Genomic DNA, 24,182 nt, shown 5'->3' with positions numbered 1-24,182 from the left:
ACAAGACAAACAGGATGACTTTTTTTTTTGTTGAGAAGAATACTGGATAGTCTCTGCATTTCTATGTATTTTTCACTATTCTTAAGGAGACAGACATAATGTTGAAATATTGTTCAGTTCAATAAACAAAGTCAATCAGTGTTTTACAATATATCACACTCTTTTAATTGTGTATTTATCTTCATGAAGAGTTACACCAATCTTCATAGATTATTATCATTACTATTATTGTTATTGGCAGAATCACTAGAGTGTTGGTCAAAATGCCTAGTGAGATTTAGTACAGCCAATTTATGATTTGATTTCAAATCCATCTGAGCTCCATTTTACTTTTCAGGGTCAATAAAATACTGTACCAGTCAAGTACTGTGATCAAAAGTATCAACTAACCCTCACCTCTTAAAATTGTAGGCTTTGTGCCTGAATCAAAAATCATTTCCTAAATTTGCCTTTCTTTTGCTAGGTTTTCATAGAAAACATACAACAGGTGTTTGCCTGTTCCAGAAAATTTTCGATTATATAATTTTCTGTATTTTTTTTTGAACAAGATGGCCTGCACATGATTAAATGGGGAAGAAGTCATTGGAGAAAATGTATTGATTCTCTTCTCACCTCATGCTTGGATGAACTCAGCAATCATAGATCACCAAAGAGTGTTCAATGTGATGCTGAACTGCTTCCATTAAAAGTAGAAAAGAATACAAAAAGAATAACAGTAACAAAACCAACAACATAAGCTTCAACAAAAATGGTGCCAACAGTAGTAACAGCAACAGTAACATAAACAACAACAGCAGCATCTGCCACCACCACTATCATCATTATCATCACAAAAACTATAAGAAGAAAAACAACAGCAACATAACAAGGACAGCCTCAACAACAGTAATGATGACAAATCCATAAAGGAAAAAAAAACATGTTACAGACCAATGCACTTTGCATTCTCTCAAAGGAAAAGCTGATAGAATTAAAAAACATGAGAACAATATCAACCATCTTGGAGTGGTATTGCTCTCAGAAGAGGAATTTTGGTTCAATAAAACAGAACCATTATTTACAAGTGCATCAATTGCACAAGGAAAAAGCCACAATAATCTATCCTCAACAGAAATTGAGAAATGTCTGGAAGAGGTGTGGCCTTCTGTAGTGTACATAACAGAAGAAAGCAACAGGGGGACAGTGGTAGCTATCTACAACAATAAAGAGGAAGCTGTAGGATGGTTACACCAACCTGCACAACCCAACAGTTTCTTTTCATATCTATATATAAGGGTATCAAAACAAGTCATGACCATGCTCAAGGAGCACAGAGAGGTCTAGCTCCCAGCAGAATAGAAATATAAAGTCAATAGAGTTCCAGATTTTAGCTGCTATGGAAGACAAGCCTGGCATCCCAGGCTTCTTCCATTTCAGAGGGAGTAAACAGATACAGGTGATTGAAGAGGGCAGAAAACCCCAAAATATATATCTATGGCAACGGACCACCTTAGAGCATTCTGCCTCACTGAGGATAGGTCAAGAGTATTTCTTCACTCACAGAAGGGTACAGTCACAATAAACTTTTGTATTATTTTGCACTACAAAGGTGGTAAAACTAAGTGAGGCAGGTTAAAGCCTTGCAATGTTTGTCCCAATTCAAGGCAGTGAGTTGGTAGAATTGTTAGCTACCCAAGCAAAAGGCTTAGCAGCATTTCAACCGTCTTTACATTCTGAGTTCAAAATCTACCGAGGTCAACTTTACCTTTCATCCTTTTGGGGGTTGATAAAATAAGTACCAGTTGAGCACCACAGTCAATGTAATCAACTTACTCCTTCGCACTGACTTGAGGGCCTTGTGTCAAAAAATTTGAAATCAATATTTGTCCCAACTCCCTGTGCTCCAAGTTCAAAACCTACTGAGTTTAACCTTGCCCTTCCTCTCTCCAGGAGTAAAATAAAGTTCCAATCAAGTACTTGGGTTGTTTTAATTGATTCACCCCTACCCCCACCAAATTTCTGACCTTGTGCCTCACTACATCCACCTCTAGCCCAGTAACTCTCCACATATCACTCTCCTCCTAATCCATAGACTACATTCTTCCTTATACTCACCTTCTTGAAACTTGACATTATGCTCTGACTCCCTATCACTACCATCTTTATATCCCTTCCAGCTACTCTCATCCACCCTCACATAACGTGGGGTAGGCATTGTTATTGTTCAATTACATACAAAGAACGCACTCACCCAATGTTCGTTATGAATAAACAAAAGTCATGTCCGCCATATATATATCAATGACATTTTACTACGACAGTCCCACAAGACAACAACAATGAAACAATGAACTCAGACGAACCACATGACACACGGAACGTCAGACGAATTACATATCTAACAGTCCATATAACAGGCATGTATCTCTTCCATAACAAGATACTTGTGTTTGTCCCTCTATCATACTTTAGCTTTCAACATCTGACATAAAGTCACGACCCCAACCCCACCCACCCCTGCTTTGTCAAGAGCTTTTTTTTTCTTTTTCTTTCGTCACTTTGTCTTGCAAGTTACTTGCAACTGCACTGGGGCCAGTGTCACAAAAAAAGCCATAAAACCAAACCAGAGCTGATGTTATGGCCCGACACTGCTCTGTGGCTCATCAGATCCTATCAAACTATCCAACCCATGCTGCCATAGAAAATGGATGTTTAATGATGCTGAATATTATTATTATACACTGCAGTTTTCAGGGTATATTTCATTTGGTTCTGTCACCCAGCTCATCTTTTACTGGTCATAAAGTATAGCCACTTGCTGACATTGTTTTGAACTGGAGGATATGTATGTAAGATTTATGCTTTATCATTCTTGTGCTCTGTGGAGGCCATCATGTCAAACATATCCTCTGCCATAAAAGTATCATAAAAGGCAAATAATAGAGGCCATGGTAGAATTTGCATGCCAACCTCATAAAACCTCTCCAGCAATGACTAACCAAACAGGATTGGAGGGTTGTCACCTGAGTGGTGCAAAAGTATCAATTGCCAGGAGTAGGCAATCACCAACAAATGGCGAATGCAGTGATGTGCTGTTACATTGCATGCCCCAATATTACTACTATTCATGGATCAATCAAATAAGTACCATTCAAATACTGGGTCAATTTAATATATTGTATTATTCCTCAAAATTGCGCTCTAGTACCAATATCAGATCAATATAATGTAAACTTGTTTTCATTAGTTTTGTAAATTTGAACACTTTTTTTTCTTTAGTGATTGTACAAATGTGTTTCTTACATGTTTTAATCATTGACCTGCAATGATGCTTAGCATCACCCTCAAGAGTTTTACTGACCCTGAGATATTATACAACAAAATATTTTTGTTCAGTGTTTCACAATTTAATATGCTATCTCCTGTGTATGCACACACACATACGCACAAACTCTTGCCTAAAGCACCATAGAGTTGGACTGAATTTGAAACTATGTGGTTGTACAATAAATTTCTTAGCCACACAGCCACATTTATGACCATATGTGTGTGCATGTCTAAAATGTCAGAATGTATATGTGGAAGTTTCCATGTGTGTCTCTCTATCTACAAATATGTACAAAAACACATCCACAAATGTGTGTGCACGTACCCACTTCTGTATGTGTCTATGTCATTGTGCATATGCTTTTAACTTTATTTATTTGTGATATGGAAGGATCTGTATATTGCTATAGAAAAAGTCAAACAAACTGAATGTTTAATATGTGGATATTATAATAGATCATAAATGAAATATATCTATTTTTTAAAACATAATTATTTTTCAAATTATATTATTTAATATTAGTGAACAATAATAATCCCTTCTACTATAGGCTTAAGGCCAGAAATTTTAGGGGAGAGGGCTGGGTAATTGCACAAATTCCAGTACTCAACTGATATTTATTCTATCGACCCCAAAAGGATGAAAGACAAAATCAATCTTGACAGAATTTAATCTCAGAACTTAAAGATGAATGAAATGCTGCAAGCATTTTGTCTGGCATGCTGACAATCCTGCTAGCTTACCACCTTAATAATAATAATAATAATGGTTTCAAATTTTGGCACAAGGTTAGCAGTTTTGGAGATTTAGAGGGAGGAGTAAGTCAACTATATTGACCCCAGTGCTCAGCTGGTACTTATTTCACTGACCTCAAAAGGATGAAAGGCAAAGTTGACTTCGGTAGAATTTGAACTCAGAACATGAAAATGGATGAAAAGCTACTCGCCACCTTAATAATAATCCTTTCTACTATAAGCACAAGGCCTGAAATTTTAGGGAAGGGACCTAGTTGATTACATCAACCCCAGTGTGTACCTGGTACTTATTGATCCTGAAAGGATGAAAGACAAAGTCGACCTTGGCGGAATTTGAACTCAAGAACACAAAGACAGATGAAATGCTACTAAACATTTTACCCAGTGTGCTAATGATTCTGCCAGCTCACCATCTAAACAATAATAACAATACCGAATGTATCATATGATAATAGAGCGGATAAAGTAAAAATAATTGTGAAAAATCAGGACCAAGCCAGAGAGGTGGAGAGATTGTGGAAGATGACAATTATTTCAGTGGTGATTGGTGCACTTGACAGAAAACCAAAAATGCTACCTAAAACACTGAAGGATACTGGAATTGAGACTCATACTGCCAACCTGCAGAAATGTGCAATCCTGTATTCTGCAAGAATCCTAAGAAAGATTGTTAAGATTTGAAAAGATTTGTTGTATATCAAACCTCAAGAAAACATCACTGCTAATATATAGCATATAATAATAATAATAATAATAATAATAATGATAATCCTTTCTGCTAAAGGCACAAGGCCTGAAATTTTGGGTGAGGGGACCTAGTCAATTATATCGACCCCAGTGTTTCACTGGTACTTATGTTATCGACCTTGAAAGAATGAAAGGCAAAGTCAACCTTAGCCGAATTTGAACTCAAAGCATAAAGACAGATAAAATGCCACTAAGCATTTTGCCCAGTGTGCTAATGATTCGGCCAGCTCACCACCTTAATAATAATAATCATAATAATACACAGTGAAATGTTAGTCGAGTGTGTGGTTTCAAAACAGAAGACAAGTGGTAAGAATATAACCCAAAGGCTGTGATAGAGAATGATAACTACAAGATTTTATGGGATTTCTCCATAAAGACTGACCATAATATTGAAGAAGACTGGATATGAGGGTAAAGAACAAAAAAAAAAAAACAGTATAAGACCATAGACTTTGCAATACCATATCATAATAGAGTGGATACCACAGGAATTGATACAAGTGAGAATCATCAGGCCCTAGCTGGAGATGAATGGATTGAGGAAGACTATGATGACAGTTATTCTAGAGATAATAGATGCACTTGACACAACACTCAAACTGCTACCTAAGAAGCTCAAAGAATTGAGATTGGCATTATCAAACTACAGAAAAGTGCAATCCTGTATTCTGCAAGAAGCTTAAGAAAGGTTCTTGAGATCTGAGAAGATTTATCACCAAACCTCAAGACAACATCCCTAGCTTGTAACAGATTTAATAATAATAATAATAATAATAATAATAATAATAATAATAATAATAATAATAATAATAATAATAATAATAATAATAATAATAATAATAATAATAATAATAATAATAATAATAACTACAACACCAAAACAACTATTACAACATTAAAAATAATAAGGATAATAATCTGAATTGGAAGGAAAATAGATGTCAAATTTATATACTTACCATTACCTGCTAAATATCTATTCCTTGCACTTATATTTGATCCTGCGGTTAACAAGGGAAAAATAAAAGAAATGAACAGGAAAATATAAAGTTCTATATTATAAAGTCATTTAACAGTTTTGTAAAATGTCATATAAAAACAACACAAAGCATACATTAAGAACTAAAATTCTTAAGAAATGACATCACTTGTATGATGATGATGAGGTTCACTTATTACTGGTAAGTGATGTCAAGATAAGGACAGGGGGACACACACACATGCACCACACACATTATACACACAATGAACTTCTTTTTGTCGCCATCTACCAAATCCCCTCACAAGGCTTTTCAACTTTTTAAGCATACAGCTATGTATGTACCATACCTGCAACTATTCTTTTCCATTAACTGATGATTAAAATATAATTAACCTGTCATACTGTATTTCCACTATAGCAGACATGTAGACTATATACATCATCTCTACTGGGTTCTCAGTAAGGTGGTAATGAAATAAACTTCAGAATGAACCAGATTGGATTTGTACTTATCAAGAAAATGATGTATGCTTTAAAAATGCAGGACCAAATTATTGCCTGGTGAAGAACACACCGCTTAGCATAGGTTAGTAGTTAAGCAACTCAAAAGTAAAGGACTGAAGAAGGAAGTATAGAAGTTAAGATTTCCATTACATAAAATTTTTAAACAGAACCGTATGATGCTTATCAAAATAGAGTCAACAGTCGGGGGTTATTAAGAGGCAATAGCAAACTGCTGCAAGCCACAAATAGATTCTGTTGATGGAACAGAGCCTCAGTTAGGTATTGGTTAACATGAGAGTAGAATAATACGAATGGTAACTTTGTAAGAACTGAAAAAAAAAAAAGATCACAAGGTGTAGTACTAAGAAGCCAGATGGAAAGATATATCTAGCTCAAAGGGTTTACTCTAAGCAATGAGATAAGCTGGATAATTTAGAAGAATGAGATTGTCACTTGGGATGGGTATAGAACATGGGTAAATTTTCTCTCAATGATACTGAAAAGAAAAAGGCGTAGTAGTGCAACTATAAAAGGTTTAATTAACTTAGGTGCCAGTGTCACTTTCAGTAAGACTATTCAAGAAATTAAAGTTTATAAAACAGTAAGTCATATAAAGGATAGATGCTGAGATAACAGGCTATGAAGGTCATAAAATAGTACCCCATCAAGAATCACTGCTGAAATTCTTAAAATATCAAATAGTGGATATGGATCAAGTGGTACAGGAGGGTGTCATACCCATAACTGACAGAGAGATAATATTTATCCCCACTTAAAAGTGGATGTTCTATTAGAACAAACTATACTGCAGTAGATACTGTGAGAGCAACTTTCATATTGGCTTTTGGTGCAACATGCACTCTTGTTTATATTGCTAGAAGGGGAAATAAACCCCCACTACCTCCAGCACCAAGACCACCAGATCATGTGATTTCGACCTGGTTTGGTCTTGTCAATGATGGACAATTGACCTCTAGAGACAGCAGCAATTCATCTCCCCACCAGCGATATATAGATTGACAGTGCCAGAACAGGCAAAGATAACTGGCACAGTATCATCATCTACAGCTACAAAGACATTCAACAGAGAGAGGAAACTACAAAGGTAATAAACCAGGTTACAAAGGTTGCCAAAATAATTAAAGCACAACTGATTGGTGAGGAGAGTTAACAAAGACACTATGCAGTTTGGTTTCGTGCCAGGAAAATGCCATTTTCTAGGGAAACAACTACAGGAGAAGTATCTAACAAGGAATAATCCCCTATAACTAGCTTTTGTTGACCAAAAGAAAGCCTTTGAGAGAGCTCCCTGCTCCATGGTCTGGTGGTCATTAAGTAAGGAAGCATAGAGTGGATGAACAACAGGCGAGAACAGTCCAAGCTACATACTAAGGTAAAATTAGGAAGGTGAGGATTATGGATAAGTATTGCAATGAATTCAATATGAATCTAGGAGTACACAAGGGATCAGTCCTCAGCTTCCTTCTGTTCCTTATAGTCCTCCAGAACATATCAGAGGAGTTTAAAACCAGCTGCCTGCGGGAGCTCCTATGTGCTGATGACCTAGCTCTTATAGATCAATCAGTAATAGAGTTAGAAAAGAAATTTCAGATATGGAGACAAAACCGAGAATCAAAGGACCTTAAGGTGAACTTTTGCAAAGACTAAGATAGCAAAGAAGACAGGGTCCTGTTTCCATACAGAAAATAGCCTTGCTTGACATTTAGAAAATGGGTAAGAAGGAATTCCATAGTGTACTTGGTGAAAAATATGGATACACAAGAGATGTAGTGGAATCACAGGTAGTCTAACAGACAATGTAAGCTTCATATGCAGCACGTGCTCAGAAGAAATAAGTACTAAGAATACTTGTGATATAGATTCAATCCATTATCTAGACAGCTGTCTACAAGTAGTTTATAACTTGTTACTTAGGGTGGGTGTTCTAAGAGCATAGTATCCAAAGTAAAAATTAGTTGGAGAAAGTTCAGGGAGCTATTATCTCTGCCAGCAACAAAGGGCTTCCTCTTCAGACTGAAATGTAAATTGTATGAAGCTTCTGTGTAAAATGCAATGCTGCATAATAGTGGGGTGTGGGCCTTGAACAAAGGGAATCTACAACAGCTCACAAGAAATGAAGCAAGCATGCTCCATCAGATGTGTAATACTAGTGTGCATGAACAAATGAGCAAGCACGAGAAAAGACTGTGTTGGTATTAGCACATGTGGTGTATAGAGGAGGACAGGTGTATAAAAATGTGCTACTTGTTCATAGGGATGAAACCTGTGGCAGGAGACTGAAGATGATTTGAGACCAAGTGGTGAAGTCAGATCTGAAGCTGTTATGCCTCATGAAGGAGATGTCAAAGGACTACGTTGATGGATAGTATGCTGTGTGAGAGAAGAACTTGCCGCCTGCTCAGACATGACAGAATGGGCATTAAAATTATATCTGCTTGTATATATACAAACAAGTTAGACATATGTTTGAACAAGTGTGCTAGTATGTAAGCATGTCTACCTACAATCTAGCCTATATCAATGACCTCTGAAATAGCCTCTCACCCTCATATCCATATCACTCGTCTCTTGCATCACTTTTGTCTCATACCACTGCTACCCATGACCTCATTTGCTTAAACCTTCATTTCTCTTGTTTGTGCTCCCTGCACCTATGTCATTATTACTCATCTTTCGCTCACCACCACCACCTCTTATCAATCACACTGCACTATGCTATCAGTATGACTAAATATGGCAGTGGTTCACCACACACTGCACTCTCTCACCTATACCTTTACCACTTGTGTGCTGTTCACCATAGACTGCATTCTTTCATTCATACCTATTTCTTATCTCTCAGTCACTCCTTCTGTTCAATTTTCACGGTACTGTGAGAATAGCAGAGGATTTCTTCTGTTCGTCACATTGCTTCCAGTCACAATGCCACAGCACCTATTCTGACTCTCTCCCCACTATTCCTATATGTAGCTTTCTGGTACAGGATTCATCTACTTCCCATTCATCATGCTATCACCTTCATTCCTCAACCCTTCTAGCCCATTTTGTCACCTGTGTGCAAGTAGCTACATTGGACCAATTATGCCCAGCTCACTCAACCTTCACCCTCCCTTCCTATACTGCTCATCACTACTCTGTGTCACCATCATTGCCAGAATACTCATTCTCTTTCTCTCAGGCTTCTGTCTTCACTCTATTTTTTAGGTCACATAGACTTTTGTCAACTCCCTGCTTTATTACCCTCAATATTGGTATCTGTCTTAGAATACAGAGTACTCCTATCACTCATTCCACTATCTCATATTTCTCTCATCACTATCATTTATACTTTTATCTCTCATGCTTCACACTCTGTTGAGCAGCTGATGATGATGAGAGTAGTGAATAAGTTGTGTGATATCAGTATAACTGAGTACGAAAATCAAATAACAAAATACATCAAAACTCTAAGAAGCCCTAAAATCAAGAATCTCTACTATTTCATTTCTTACAACAGCAGCAGCAGCTGCTACTACTACTACAACAATGAAAAATATTTTACAAATTTCAAGAAAGAGGTATGATCAATTAAATAACTAGAGTACATAACTGACAAATTCTTTATTATTCCTGAGCTACAGAGAAAAAGATGAAAGACTTTAGAATGGTTTGAACTTAGAACATAAAGGGAAATAAGTAATACTAGAAAACATTCTGTCCAGTACTTTACTGTATAGCAATCTATCACTTTTATATAGTCTATCAGCTTATAATAAATACAATACAAATATCTGTAACTAAGCAAGTGACTTACCATCTAAACGACAGTGATTTGGACTCGAGCTTGAAGTGCTTGTAGAGAGGCTTGTATTAGTGGTGTCAATGGACTGTGTGTCTCCAGTCCCACTCAAATCAGAGTAAGCTATACTGTTTGAATTTGGTTCATAGAAATGTCCAATTAATAAGCGGCTGTCTAAATTGTGTGATCTTCTGTCATCCTCTACTGGTCCATCTTCAGCTGTGTCAGAACTTCCTCGATCTGAATCTAATTAAAAAAGAAAAAAAATATATATATATATATATACATATATAAATCAAATATAAATAAAACATTAAAATCATTTTAGGTAACTGAATGTACTGCTTTTATATCGGGATTTCTTTTAAAACAAAGTATATCATCAATTGATACAAACTTCAGTATATGGGTGTATTTTTCAAAGTACAAGTAATATAAGATATTGTACAAATTCATCTAAGAACAGCCCATTATTCATATATACAGCTGTAAAGTAAATAGTTGTATTTTATAGATTTATTATTTCAGCAAAGAATCTCCAATTTCATCAATCCAAATAGGTCTTCATAAACTAATATATATTAAACATTATCAAACACACATACTCAATGTATGTCCTTGCTTCATTGCCAGTAGGCTGCAATTTGATATGGTAGAGATGACTGTCAAAATATTGGGTGCTAAAACACCTGAAAGTCATGGACAGGCAAAACTTTCAGGTGTTTTAACACCCAGCACTTTGAGAGAGGCATCTCAACCACATCATATCGCAGCCTATTGGTGAACAAGCAAAGCGTATACACTAAGTATGCATGTTCAATAATGTTTACAACACTAGCGCTTCTTCTAATTCATATTTAATATATATTGAATTTCAAAGTGTTAGAAGCACACAAGAACGAACTGTAAAATTATAAAATTACCAGTTATCAAAGAGAAAATGAAAAAAATATAAAAAAGGGGGGGATTTATGGGAGAACTGTGAAGGTAGGAAGAAAGTTATTTATTGTGGATGGGTGGATCATTAAAACCAAATGCAATTGAACCCTTTCGTTACCATATTTATTTTGAGATGCTTTGTGTTTTTTTTTTCCAATTAATTTTAAATATAACAAAGAATTTAGTAAAATAACTCAGTAATCATTAAGCTGGTGTTAAGAACATAAATTGTGACTAAGATTTGGTGGAAGATTTTAATTCAAAACTTGTGAAAACAAGACATTTGTTCTAGAGAGCCAGAGGCGGTTTCAACCAGGTTGGTATTGAAAGGGTTAAAGAACTATTTAGAGTTTATTAAGTTATAAAATACCAAGAGTGATATTTACTATGCTAGAATGTCCTGATATAGAGAGATGATCCACTATTTTACAAATGATATAATACTCAGTTTCATCAAAATAAAGCTATATAATCAAGAAAGAATTAAAGAACTACAAACATCTGGGCAGGATGTCGCACTCACAATCGCTAAATCATGGGTTCGAATCCTGAACCAGGTGGCACTTTGTTCTTGAGCAAAACATTTCATTTCATATTGCTTTGCAGGTGTAAGAGTGGCAGAATCGTTGACATGTAGGCAGAAATGCTTTACAGCATATCTTCCGGTTTTCTACATTCTAAGTTCAAATCTTACCTGCCTGGTAGCCAAAGTTCTAGTAATCTACTTAACAGCAACAGGGGAAGGTATAGACCCTCCCAGGTCATATAGAGAGTGATGGAGAAGGTTCACATGCACAAGACCTAGCTAAGGGCAGACCACCGCTTAAAGAAGCCAGTCAGTGTGAACCTGAGATTTCATCCCCTTCATACCAATAATAGTCCAACCACTGACATTCATTCTACTTCCAAATTTTCATGTTTCCTTTGGGAAAACATTTTTCTTGCAGTCCAGAAGATATGAAGTCTTAAAAATCTGAGGTGCATTCCAGAAGTTTTAAGACCTTTTTTAAGAGAAGCAGTTATACCTGTCCTACATTATTGTAATTTTAGTATATCATTACAATACATCCAATAAGCTGATCTGCCAACTTTTGTTATCCCAGATTGAAGTAGAGAGCTGTAACAACTCTTTGAACACACCCTACTAAACATCGCTTGTCACAGCTGGCTACTTTGCAGAATGCAGTTGGAACATTTTGAAGCTTGCTTTACAATAAAGTTTTGAGCACAAACACTACAGAAACTTATGAAATGCTCCAGACTGCTTATGGATTAACTTGCATGAGCTGAACATCTGTTTCTTGCTTGACACAAGAGGTTCAAGGACAATAGAAGGAAGACGAGAGAAAATGGGAGGTGTGAAAGAGACATCAGAACCTCAGAGTTGGTTGAGAAAATTCAGAATTTTCTGGATGAAGATTTTTGTGTGTCTAGGCAGACAATAAGCATAGTTTGAGGTGGATGTGGCTACTGTATACAGAATTATTCATGAAGATCTGAACATACACGAAATTTGTACAAAGTTTGTTCCCAGGGTGCTCGGTGACAAGCATCCTGATACTCAACTACTTGACAGCAGAAAAGGTCTGAAAGTTTCTGAAATGCACCTTGTATGCAAACAAGAATACTTATCAATTAAAGATGTTTATTCATTGACTTTGTCATGTCTTCTATAATAAATTATTACTAACAACTACACAAATGAAATAATACTAACAATTGCACAAGCAAAATGATCAACCACTGTCCAAGCAAACATTCTGGTTTGAATTATCTTCATGCCAGATGTCTTACTACAGTAGAGCTGACTAAATAAGTCAATAAACAACTGCACAAATGAAACAATACTAATTGCATACGCAAAACCACTATCCAAGCAAGCATTCCAGTTTGAATTATCTTCATGCCAGATGTCTTACCTTAGCAGAGCTGACTGAATAAGTCAATATTAAATTGTTTGGTTTAACTAAATTCACTTGCAATTCACAGTTATTTCAGTAACTTGATAAACTCAGCCCAGTGTAGGAGGGCACAAAAAGATTATTAGCACAGTCCCATTAAGTTAAAGTAATTTTTAAAAACGAGGGAGGAAAATCATACAACTCTGCTTCTGGTTACTGAAATAAAGCAATACCCACTAAACTTCACCATCAGCAAAAGTGGTTCATTTAAAGAGTGATAAAGATTTTTACTGTGACCTTCCAGATGTAGAATCCATAAATATATGCAGTGAATAATTTATAGCAGCATACATCTTTTCCCTACTATCATTCACTCATATTCAGAAATTCACAGTAATACATATTTTCGAAATAATTTCATTGTCATTAAGAGTTCAACTCAAAGGTGAATTTGATTTCATCAACTGTTTCTAAGCAATTAGTGGTACAAAGACACTAGCCACTCAGAAATGTCTGATCGAGTGTTGGCTCCCCACTCACAAAAAAACAAATAATTTCAACATTGATATTTATTGACATGTTTAAATCAATCAACAGCCATGTTGTACAAACAACATGAGAGTAAAGGAGATGGATGATAGGTATATGAGAATAGGTACATGAGAATTTGATCCCAATGGCAACAAAACTCTTGCCAGCAAATGTGTGTACACACACAATATTCACCCAGTCATGACTAGTCCCTATTTATCACAAAATGTTTACAGGCACAAGAGTAGCTGTGTGGTAAGAAGCTTGCTTCCCAACCACATGGTTCCAGGTTCATTCCCACTGCAAGGCACCTTCGGCAAATGTCTTCTAGTGGATTTGGTAGATGGTGGATTTCCAGTGGATTTGGTGAGTGGATTTAGTAGACAGAAACTTAAAGAAGCTCATTGTGCATATATATATATATATATATATATATATATATATATATATATATATATATATATATATAGTTAAAATTTACAGAAAAAACAAAAGACGAAGACTGGTGCATAAACAACAAGCAAGCGTATTAGTTTGATGCTTGGGTAGGTGAGAAAGTCTTTTACGTTTCAAGCCTACGCTCTTCAACAGAAGGGAATAAGAGAAAATAAACAGAGAGAATAAAAAAACTTGTGGATTTAGTGATCAAAGATGATGACTGGTTATTATGTGTGAGTGTGTGTGTATGTATGTACCTACATATATGTGTATATATATCTGTTTGTGTGCACGTAAACATTCACATCGTATTCACAGACGCACATGCATGCACTCACACACACACAGACTCATTCACATACACATACATGAATACACGACGGACTTTGATGGTATTTCCCAGACATTTGAAAGCCTGTTTTTCTAGCTGATACAGCTCATGTGATAGTCTCAGGCAGGTTTTGAAAATTCTCATATTTGAATGCAGTAACCTTCTTTCTAGATTGTGGTTCTTGGTTTCTAGCTCTTCAGCAGTGATGGCTATGTGTGTACAGTACCTTGTAAAATAGTGTCCTTTATATTGCAGTGATAGCTTTGTCTTGAATTCTGACCCTCAGATAAGCAGGCAGTTCCCTGTATTGAAAGTTATTGATCCCTATATTTTCTGCAACTGCTATAAGCCTAAGTCATTTTGATTGTAGGACAATGTGTTCTTTGAGAAAGGTTTTCGGAGCATTCATCTACTTTAGACAACTGTACTTCATGATGTTGCAGATTTCAGTTTTCTTAACTGTGGTTCTTCCTTCCATGTTCAACTTGCTTAGAGGCTTCCCAAATTTTTATGATAAAATCTTACAAAATATAAAAAGTTTTTTCCTAGCAAACAACTTCATTATATAGAGATAGGCTTTGCCTGTATGAGTTATATCTATCTATCTATCTGTGTGTGTGTGTGTGTGTGTGTGTGTGTGTGTGTGTGTGTGTGTGTGTGTGTGTGTGTGTGTGTGTGTGTGTCTTTGTGTCTGTCCCCCCACTATTGCTTGACCACTGATGGTGGTGTGTTTATGTCTCTGTAACTTAGTGGTTCAGCAAAAGAGACCAATAGAATAAGTACTAAGCTTACAAAGTATACGTCCCGGTGTCAATTTCTTTTACTAAAACCCTTTAAGGCAGTGCTCCAGTATAGCCACAGTCAAATGACTGGAATGTGTAAACGAAGAAGAAAAGAAGAATGTGCACAAGATAAAAAGAATAATTTCATTGAATTAGTTTCCCTCCTTCCATCATTCACCCGCCTTAATAGCAGTCACTGTCTGTCAATATGCCTGTTTGTGAACATCACACTGACCACAACGTTTAGCCTATTATTTAATCATGAACAAAATCTTATAACTATATGCCTCGAATTATATTATTCTTTGGGCCAGTCTTTGTAGAAGTGAATCAAAAGCATTAACCTCCAAATACATAAATAGTACTTACTTTAATAACTGTAAAAAGATGATACAGCAGAAAAATTGAACCCAACTTCATATGAACTTTGAACAAAGAAGGACATAACAAAATACTAAAGGGCATTTAGCCTGGCGTTCTCCAGTTTTCTACAGACTTAAAATGAAATGTTACCTACGCAGACATGGTCAACAACTGAGAGACAACTGATGTCAGCAATCTGGTAGGAGTTGATTTGTTTGTAATTAGAATCATTGTCTGTCAGCAGGAAAGTGAGAGGGGTACTCTGACCAACCTCGTTTCAAGTCAAAATTAGATCCTGGGAGTGCTAATTACCAAACTGTTGAGCTGGGGGTAAGGTAGGTGGAGGAGGAATTTTCAATGTCAAACATGAATAAACTGGAGGAAAAGGACAAAAACAAAAATTTCTTGACTGGTGAGTGGCCTGCTGTTGCTGGTAAGTAAATTACCCAGTAATCTGTCCTCAAAGCCAGACAAAAATAGTAGAAGAATATATATATATATATACATACACACACACACACACACACACACACACACACACACACACACACATATATAATACTAATAAAAAAAACCACAAAAACAATGAATTGGCCAGATGAGCAGTTAGTAAACCTTTGCTGTTAAATTATTCACCCAAGGAAAATAAACATTAAAAATATAAATAAATGAAAGTTCTTTTAAGAAAACAACAAAAAAAGTACCAGAAACAAAGCGCAACTTAAATGAACATTGAAAATGTGCTATGAGTCATGTTTGACAAAACAATAGGAAGAAAGAAAGAGAGAAAAATAAAAAGCAGAATGAGAGAGGACAGGTAGACAGGTAGAATGAGGGTGTAGACAGAGAGAGAGAGAGAGAGAGAGAAGGAAAAAGAGATAAAGAAAAGACAACCGGCAGAAGTATACATGGCGTTTTAACAGAAGAATTCAAGCACTATTTTGAACATCTGAAATAAAGCAATGCGCTTTGCCTAGTGACCATTACTTCACAGAAACATTACCGACATTACCGAAAGGCGGCGAGCTGGCAGAAATCTTAGCATGCTGGACGAAATGCTTAGCGGTATTTCGTCTGCCGTTACGTTCTGAGTTCAAATTCCGCCGAGGTCGACTTTGCTTTTCATCCTTTCGGGGTCGATAAATTAAGTACCAGTTACACACTGGGGTCGATGTAATCGACTTGATCTCTTTGTCTGTCCTTGTTTGTCCCCTCTATGTTTAGCCCCTTGTGGGCAATAAAAAAATAAGAAACATTACCGACAATAGAAAGAGCAACAAGTAACAAAAAAAAAACCCCTAAAAGACTTGCTTAAAACTGTGTCATTAAATGTAAATGAACAACAAAGTGTAAACAGAAAAAGAAAGCTGCTAGGGTAGGACTGCGAATGTAACATCACCTAGAAAACATGACAAAGACTGACTGTGTAATAGACTGCTGTGTATTAGAAAACTGGATCTCATATATATTGACAGGTATAGAGAACTACTGAAATCCCAGCAAGCCCATATTACTATGAAGAATGAATACACACACACACACACACACACACACACACACACACACATATATAAATTGATGATGTTAAATGCTGGGCCCGATTTCATTGGGCTCAAGCTATTAGTTGAATAGCAAGTACTAAAAAATGAGCATCTGCCCTCCACTCTCCACATCTCTCTTCTATTACTAATACATTCACTTCTGCTCTCCTGAACTTGCTACCGACTAGCTAAGCACACTCTCTTCACTCAGGTCCACCCATCTCCACCCTGCCTCTTCCCATTTGTACTGTGTCTCACCTCCCAGATCCTGCACTAAACATTTTACCAAATCCTTCTTTCCAGAACTGTAACCCTTTAGAATTCTTTCTTTACCCATCTTTTAAAAACTTCTTTTTTCTGCACTTCATGTTTAGACTGAGCATCATCATCATCAACCACACCATTTTAGAGAGATCTTTTACTCTCTAGCATTCAGATTATTCTATCAAATATAATGCTTACATTATTTTTAATTAATCAGGCATTATTTTGCAGTTTCAATATTTCCATTATATAATTGTATATTTTCAGAATGGCTGTGTGATAGGAAGCTTGCTTCCCATGGCTCCAGGTTCAGTCCCACTGCATGGCACCTTGGACAAGTGTCTTCTACTACTGCCTCGGGACAACCGAACCCTTGTAAGTGGATTTGGTAAGCAGAAACTGAAAGAAGCCTGTCATTTATATATATTTGTGTGTGCGTTTGTTGTCTGTCCCCCACCACTGCTTGACATCTGGTGTTGGTGTGCTTACATCCGCATAAATTAGCAGTTTGGCAAAAGAGACCAGTAGAATATGTAATAGGCTTAAAAAAAAACAAAAACAAAAAAAGAATCCCCAATATGGCCAGTCAAATGATTGAAACAAGATAAAAAATGACATTGTAGAATAAGTATGTGAGGCCAGATCTGGCCAGCTTGAGCCAAAAGCAGGTAGAATATTTGGGCCCGACATGGCCAGTTTAAATGCTAACGTGTTAAAGGTCATAGGTACTTCTCATCTCTTCTAACTTATTAAAGAAAAGTCCACACAAATTACAGAATTAGCAGAACATTGGTATGGGTGAGTGGGTGGGGTGGGGAGGGCATAAAATATTAAAAATTAATATATAAAATCCCAATTACTGTTTTTTCTTTGCAGAACACCCAATACAAATTAATAACTGAGTTATAAAGAAACTGTCAAAAATGTTTTCAGGTGACTTCTGAAGAAATCACCAGACAAATAAAAAAATTAAACTGAAAGAGACAAAGATAACTTAATTATATACTGTAGTGTTGGAGACTATTTACAATACAAGTGCTGAACAACAGGGATGTGATGAGTGTCATAGGTAAATAGAAAGATGAGACAAAGAGAATGAGGGGGAGAAAAACAATTAAAAGAAGGTAAGAAAGATGTCAGAGGATAGAGAAAAAGGATACAAAGGGGGGGGGGGGAAAGCTACTCAAAGTCAAGTAGCATAAGAAGCAGAGATTAAGAGGGCAGTCAGAGAGAAAAAAAAATATTCACAGGTCATATGAAAGAAGGAAAAAAATGAAAGGGAGCAAAATATTTTTTTTAATCCTTGAGAGAAAGAGAGAGCGGACAGAAAGAGAGAGAGAGGGAGAAAGAGTGAAGGGAGAAAGGGAGAGAGAGAGAGGCGAGAAAGAGAGAGAGGCGAGAAAGAGAGAGAGGCGAGAAAGAGAGAGAGGCGAGAAAGAGAGAGAGGTGAGAAAGAGAGAGGGGGGGAGAAAGAGTTGCCATACATCAACAGCAATTATGTTCAAAAGTCACCAAAATCAAATATGAGTGAATGAACAAGAGTAATTGGTATATATACTAGGAGAAATAACATGCTCTAAATGATTATGTAATTCTTAAATATATTACTTCATTATTATGAACACAGGACTATATTGTCCAATGTCATAATTTAATAAGGTAATTTAAGAAAAATTTTACTGCTATTTCTATTAGCTTAAGTGACCATACAGAAGTGTTATTTCATTGGCTTCTGAATAGACCAATGGTGAAAGGTGTTACAGTAGTGACCATACAGTCTTTTTGTATATCAGGAAGTAGACAGTTCTATAAACTTTTTTATTTTTAAATGATAGGGTCTGACTCAAAATTCAGAGATTGGTTGTTATTTCCAGCAGATCAAACAATCACGAACAAGCTCCTTTGCAGAATACAGACTAGTATCGCTTACATGAGGGAAAATAAAGTTAGACAGCAATGCAGCAGGAAGAGCAGCCAATAGTTTTGTCTATGAAAACAACCCTCTCATACTTTCTATTAAATTTCATCTGAGAGGAGGGTGAGGTAACAGGTAATGTATGATATATGTAACTTAGGGAAGGTCTGATAGGTATTCAGAGGAAGGGCTGACAGTGTTTCAGTAACATATATCAATATTTTTACTTAAGATCTGTTATAAGAATTAACAGAATGAGGGAGGGAAATATCCAGACATGTTGCATTAAAAAATAAATGGTAAAGTTCGTGCTAACATAATGTAATGAGCAAAGAAATAGTAATTGATTAAGATTACACTTTAGAGACAAGAAAAACAAATCATTGATTTTACAATTTATTTTGGCCATGAAAAGAAAAAGAGAAAACTCCAATATTTTAATTAATTAAAAACAGAATGCAGTGAGTGAGTCTGCGATATAGACATCAATTTTAGCTCACTACATTAGATGTATTAGCATCAACTTTACTATTTATGTTTTCAAAAAGCATGCAACGCTGGGTATTTTTCCTGTCACTATTTCAAGCTATTAAACCACCCTGTATTTATTTACTAAAATTTAATATATCTCTAGCATTACTGGTAAGACTGCTTTGCTGAGGAGATTCTAGTTTGGTAGAAGGAAATATACAGAAGCTCATCACACACATGCACTCACTCACATGTGCGTGTCTGTATGCACATGTGTGTGTCTGTATGCACATGCACCTGTGTCCAGATCTACATTTATGTTTAACAATTTAAAATCAGATGTAAAATACCAGTTGCTGTGTCAAAAATGGAATTCAGCCATTTAAAAAGCAAGAAAACTACAGCAAAGCTACATGACAGTGGTGTCAGATGTTGACATGCAGAACATCATATAACTTGTTTTATTCCTCTCTTTTGTTTTATTTTGCGTTTTTATTTTCCTCTCCCATTTTATTTTGAGATGCGCAATGCAATTTTACTCTTCTCTTACATTTTATGAATTCAGTGTGCACATGAGCATTTGCATGTTCATACTTCTCTTTCTGGTTCCTACTCACGAAACATGCTCCAATGGTTGTGAAATAAACTCCAAACTGAAATATGTACATTTATTTCAAAGTTTTCAAAATTCTTTGAATGGTAAAACTTTTAAAAATGATGATGACCTGAAATCACACTTCAGTTTTTGGCTGATAAGAAGTAGAAGTTCTATGAGTGCAGAATCATGAAGTTGCCAGAAAGATGGCAAAAGATCATCAAACAAAATGGAAAATATATAATTGATTAAAGTTCATTTTTTGTATGAAGAAAAAAAAATGACATTTAAAACTAAAAAACCAAAATTACTTTCTTGCCAACCCAATAGTAATAATGAATACATATATGCGTGTGTGCCATCATCATCAGTCATTTTAGCATCTGCTTTTCTATGTTGCATGTGTCAGGTGGAATTCATTCAGGCAGGTTTTTTTACAGCTGGATACCCTTCCTGTCAGCAACCTTCACTTATTTCCAAGCAAGATATTTCTACTTTACCAGATTATGTTACCACAGAAGACCGGAAACAAATGACACCATTTGTATGACAGTGACACTTGTTTACAACAATTATGTAACAAGGACGGACACACACACAAAATGGACATTTTTCAGTTCCCATCTGCTAACTTCCCTCACAAGGATTTGGTCAACCCAGGATTATAGGAAAAGACACTTGCTCAAGATTCCATTCATTGAAACTGAACCCAAAATCGTGTCATTGGAAACAAACTTTTAATAATGCAGCTATGTCTACACACGTGTGTGTGCACATGCACATATGTATGTAAATAACATAAAAAGCACTGTGTATGCCTACCATGCTTTATGTATAACAGTGCTCTTGCTTCTTTACAGCTGTATGTAGTTATAAACCCACACAACCTTTTAATTTCTATTCAAAAAAAGTTGTTTTTTTTTTGTTTTTTTTTTACTTAGAGGAGGAAAGACAGTATTCATCACCCTATTAGGGATTATAGTAGAAGACATTTGCCCAAAGTGGGATTAAACTTGAAATCCCATAGTTGCAAAGTCAATGCTTGTGTCCATCTTTATAATATTAAAATTCAAAGACTATTCATTGGTTTCTGTGTAATCAGATTTTCAAGAAAACAATTCATTGCAATGATAAAATGTTTCAACTAATTTACTCTTGCAGATAAAGCCTTTTGTCTGGGCCTTAGAATTCACAAAAAGGATTTTGTTCTTTATTGTATCAACACATTAAATAAAAAAAAAAAAAACTTCTCTCTATTGCTGGTGAGAGCATCATTAAATAATGGGTGTGCAGAAAAAACATTACACACACACACACACACACACATGAATGCACATACACGTATATGTGATGGACTCTCCAGTTGGTTTCAATGTATAAGGATCTGGACAACATACACTTTCTTTGTTAGTCATAACGCTTATGTCAAATGTGACGTTTGAGTCCTGCCAAGAATCTACTCTAAGAAGCCCACAGATGTTGCAGCATGGGGATTACAGGTCAGTGCAGGCAATGTATTTGCAGCCTCTTTTGCCTTGCTCCTTTTAGCCAGTTAATGCTGGTTGAAACAAGGTCTCTTACACCATTTTGACACGATGATCTCCATTTTGTGTTTATATACACACACACAAGATTTAAAAAGATTCATATCAAAGGCGTGCGCGCGCACACACACACAACAACAAATTTGTTCTGCACTATATAACATAATTTTCTCAGTTATGAATAAGAAGAATTTTACATAGGTCTCTCTCTTTCACACTATATTTGTGTGTGAGTGTGTGCATGCACACATATGTATTCGCGTGTATACACATAGTGTTTCTCGCTAAGAGAGAGAAAACAATTTAGTGACCTGGCAGGGGGAGAGGGGAATACAGTGATAAAACAAAAACTACAGAGTGATAAGACTAAGAGTAAAAAAGCGAGACTACACAAAGAAGATCAATGCTTGCTTACCAGCCCACAAACAATCAACATTACCAAATCAACAACAGCTGACAACAAGCAATAATGACTTGTACCTAATGACCTCATACACCCATATAACTAAGCAATTCAACTGGGTTTTTTTATGAGTTTGTGGAGTTTTGCTTGCACTTGTTTTTCAAAATCAGTTTAGTTATTTTAGCTTTGGTGTGCTAGTTTGGATTCATGTGTAGTTTTATTTCTCTCAGTATATAACAGTTGTTCAAATTCAGATTAAATAAAACCTAAAAAATTTCAAAACATGACTGTATACAGATACATTTAATTATAAAAATAAATTCAACACATAGTGTAGTAGTCAATGAGAGCAGTTCATCTAGAATTTAGAGTCCTGTCCATTGACATGTTGCTCCTTACTTCTAGGCAACAATTAAATCAGTATCAAGTGGGATTACTGGCTCTTGTGCGGGTAGCACATAAGATACACCATTTTGAGCGTGGCCATTGCCAGTACCGCCTGACTGGTCTTCGTGCGGGTGACACGTAAAAGTTCTCTGAGTGGTTGGTGTTAGGAAGGGCATCCAGCTGTAGAAACTCTGCCAAATCAGATTGGAGCCTGGTGTTGCCATCCGGTTTCACCAGTCCTCAGTCAAATCATCCAACCCATGCTAGCATGGAAGGCGGACGTTAAACGATGATGATGATGATTAGCCCTTTGCTTCTAGTCCTCTAATGATTTTGTTACAATACAGTAATCATGCAATTCAGGACTGGTTGATTGATGCACCACTGTCTTACAGGAAGTTAAGAGTGCAGTACTGTCTTACAGGAAGAGCATAAATGAAAAAGAATTTTTTTTTTTCAACCAGAAGACAGAAGTTACCTGCTTGAATTGGTGTAACCTTACCACATTTGGAAATCTCAAAGCATACTGTTATTCTAAATTGTAAATAATCTTACTGATATTTTACTTCATTATTATTTATAAAGGATGAATCTCAGCTTTGTCAACTAATATCAGCTAGTACATATATCACTTGGTAAAGGATTTTATGCTAACACAGTGTTTGAGAGTAGGCTTACAATTGGATAGCTTTTCTAGGAACTACTTTAAGTATTAATTTGTGAAATGCCAAATGGCACGGGAAATTAAATGACTTTCCACAAGATACAATCTCAGTGAAAGGCTCAAAACATATCCAATACATATATCAGAGTACATATACCTCAACTCAATAAACAAACCAATCTGGCCTAAGTATACATATATGTGTATGTGTGAGTCGTATACAGAAAAATATATGCATGGAAAATGGATGTTAGAGGATAATAATGATGATGATGACAATACATATATATATATATATATATATATATATATATTCGGATACAGGGTTTGGACAAAATAATGGAAATACCTTAAAATTTCAAACAAATTTATTTTAATATGGAGTAGGACCACCTTTGGTAGTAATTACAGCTTGAATTCTATGAGGTAGGGACTTGTACGAAGTTTGAATTGTTTCTAAAGGAATTTTTTGCCCATTCTTCAGCAAAAATAGTCTCCAGTTCTTTAGTGGTGATGGTGGAGGATATTGCCTCCTTACTTGTTTTTCTAAAATGCACCATAAATGTTCAATAATATTGAGATCTAGGGACAGTGGTGGCCAGATAAGATGTTCAAATTCACTAGAATGTTCCTTGTGCCATTCAGTAACAACTTTAGTTGTGTGAATTGGTGCATTATCATCCTGAAAGATTGCGTTTCCCTCTAGTAACAGTTCCGCAACAATTGGATGAATTTGATCAGAAAAAATACTTAAATAGTCTTGACTATTAATTCTTCCATGAAGGGAAACCGTTGGGCCAGCGGATTTCCAAGATATAGCCCCCCAGATCATCAAAGATCCTCCTCCATGTTTAACAGTTGGAAGAAGACAGTCTGAGTCAAATGCTTCTTTCGGCTGTCTACACAAGTATACTCAGCTGGTGGTCGGAAATAAGGTAAAGGATGATTCATCCATGAAAATAATATTCTTCCACTGCTCTAGGGACCAATTCTATAGGTTTTTTACTCCACTTTAA

The 24,182-nt window shown here is 35.9% G+C and overlaps 1 protein-coding gene across 18 annotated transcripts in view; it reads right to left on the bottom strand.

Annotated features, from left to right (window-relative positions):
* Positions 1-24,182, bottom strand: part of LOC106874170 (ensconsin) — a 310,838-nt gene that overhangs the window by 223,903 nt on the left and 62,753 nt on the right. For all 18 annotated transcript variants that reach the window (XM_052975461.1, XM_014921803.2, XM_052975460.1 and 15 more), the window contains exons 2-3: positions 10,113-10,343; positions 5,772-5,813 (exon numbers count right to left, since the gene is read on the bottom strand). In XM_052975461.1, the coding sequence (XP_052831421.1) occupies positions 5,772-5,813; positions 10,113-10,343 (273 nt within the window). The remainder of the gene's footprint in view (positions 1-5,771; positions 5,814-10,112; positions 10,344-24,182) is intronic.

Source organism: Octopus bimaculoides, chromosome 21 (genome assembly GCF_001194135.2).
Source record: "Octopus bimaculoides isolate UCB-OBI-ISO-001 chromosome 21, ASM119413v2, whole genome shotgun sequence".
Lineage (NCBI taxonomy): Eukaryota > Metazoa > Mollusca > Cephalopoda > Octopoda > Octopodidae > Octopus > Octopus bimaculoides.
Note: the sequence above shows the minus strand (reverse complement) of the source record. Positions and strands in the feature narration are given on the sequence as shown.